The 1,965-nt window shown below is 42.5% G+C and overlaps 1 protein-coding gene across 1 annotated transcript; it reads right to left on the reverse strand.

Annotated features, from left to right (window-relative positions):
- Nucleotides 1–491: 491 nt before the first annotated feature.
- Nucleotides 492–972, reverse strand: LOC144581267 (histone H3.1-like). The gene has a single exon (XM_078364395.1). The coding sequence runs from the start codon at nt 944–946 to the stop codon at nt 539–541; it is 408 nt and encodes a 135-aa protein (XP_078220521.1). The 5' UTR covers nt 947–972; the 3' UTR covers nt 492–538.
- Between the last annotated feature and the right edge of the window lie 993 nt (nt 973–1,965).

A 1,965-nucleotide genomic window follows, 5' to 3' on the forward strand; every position in this document is an offset into this window, starting at 1 on the left:
GCCTTTGCTTTGCATTCTGTTGTTGCTTTTAGTGAGTCAGCTCAAGGCCCTTTGTCTCACTCGACAGCCCTCGAGGTGGGGAAATGCAGACAGGTCCAGCAGCCAAACTGGGGCGAGTCAACTAGCTGCCTCGAGCCCTTGGCGCGAACACTACAAGGGCCCAAAGGGATTAACTACAAATACAGTTTCAAGAAATCCCTTCTATGATGGGTGTACACAGATAACGTGACTAAAGTTCGAAACCCAAGCCTTCTATAAAATGAACCCATGTGTCCTATTCCACTACCAACTCCAAGCAGCAAACCCCCAACACCCAGTTAATGAACACGAACACGCTTACAATCTCGCACGTCCGAGAGAAAACAGGCGATATAGTAAGCTAGCCATCAACTTTGGACAATCGAATGAGTATGTAAGTACCGCAATCAACATTAACTTTCACAGAATTAGATCAGTTAATCACAGCTATTTTCGGGTAAAAGTAGGCGGCTCTTAAAAGAGCCTTTGTGAGTTGGATTTAATTACTGCCCAGAAAGCTTTACGCTCTCTCCCCACGAATGCAGCGAGCGAGCTGAATGTCCTTGGGCATGATAGTCACCCGCTTAGCGTGGATGGCGCACAGGTTGGTGTCCTCAAAGAGCCCCACCAAGTAGGCCTCGCACGCCTCCTGCAGGGCCAGCACCGCGGAGCTTTGAAAGCGCAGGTCAGTCTTGAAGTCCTGAGCAATTTCTCGCACCAGTCGTTGGAAAGGCAACTTTCGGATCAGCAGCTCGGCTGACTTCTGGTAGCGGCGAATCTCGCGCAGGGCCATGGTGCCGGGCCGGTAGCGGTGCGGCTCCTTCACGCCGCCGGCTGGAGCGCTTTTCCGAGCTGCCTTAGTAGCCAGCTGCTTCCGCAGCGCTTTCCCCCCAGTGGACTTACGTGCAGTCTGCTTAGTACGTGCCATTGTGAACTAACTGAAAAAACAAAGCCCTAAATCAGGCTCTTTACTGAAAATAGATTTATGACCATTTTCTGTCAGGCTGTGGCTTGCATATTCTTTTGTTTAATGTATCTTTTAATTTTCTGAGACACATTTTCTGCAACATTTGTGTTAGTTTTTGTTGTATTTTTCAGATACTTTGTTCATGTCATCTAAGTTGCAGAATTCGTCACCATGACGTTTTTTATGATAGTCTCTTATTATCCTTTTCACGTCTGCAGGATCTGTAGTGATAGTTTCACTTCGCTTTCACTTCTGATATTGATACTGACCATTTGTGTTTCCTCTCTTTTTCATGATCAGAGTAGCTTAAGGTTTATTAATTTTGATATTTTAAAACAACCAGCTTCTTTGCTTTGTTAGTTTTCTCTATTATTTTGTCTGTCTTCAATTTGGTTTATTTTACCTTTATTGTTTTCTTCTTACTACTTCGTTGGAGTTTTCTTTGCTCTGTGTGTCTGTGTGTGCGTGTGTGTGTGTTTTCAATCTTCTTTAGGTGAACATTTACGTCATTGATTTTAGACCTTTCTCTTTTTCTTCTATTGCAGTATAAGCATGTACGGCTATACTTCCCTCTGGGAACTCCCATCGCTGTAATTCATAAGTGTTGGCATGTTGTATTTTGATTATCCCTTAGAATAAAATATTTTATATTCTACCTTTTGATTTCTTCTTGGGCTTGTGTATTATATTTAATCTCCAAGTACTTGGAGCTTTCCTAGTTCTCTTATTGTTAATTTCTGTTTTAATCCTATTGTGGTCAGGTAACATACACTGCATGAATTCAATTTGATTTAATCTATTCAGTCTTGTTTTACAACCTAGCATGTGACCTATCCTAGTGAACACTACATGTACTTGAAACATACACTATTCTGTGGTTATTGGGTGTCGTCTTCCATTGGTTTGTTTAAGATGGTGGAGAGTGTTGTTCAGGTCATCTGCATCTTGACTAAGATTTTGTCTAGTTTATCTATCAATTG

The sequence above is a fragment of the Callithrix jacchus genome, chromosome Y (assembly GCF_049354715.1).
Source record: "Callithrix jacchus isolate 240 chromosome Y, calJac240_pri, whole genome shotgun sequence".
NCBI classification, from domain to species: domain Eukaryota; kingdom Metazoa; phylum Chordata; class Mammalia; order Primates; family Cebidae; genus Callithrix; species Callithrix jacchus.

Bases quoted from the DNA above. Each gene is read 5' to 3' on its own strand.
- LOC144581267 (XM_078364395.1), bottom strand. From the start codon at position 946: ATGGCACGTACTAAGCAGACTGCACGTAAGTCCACTGGGGGGAAAGCG.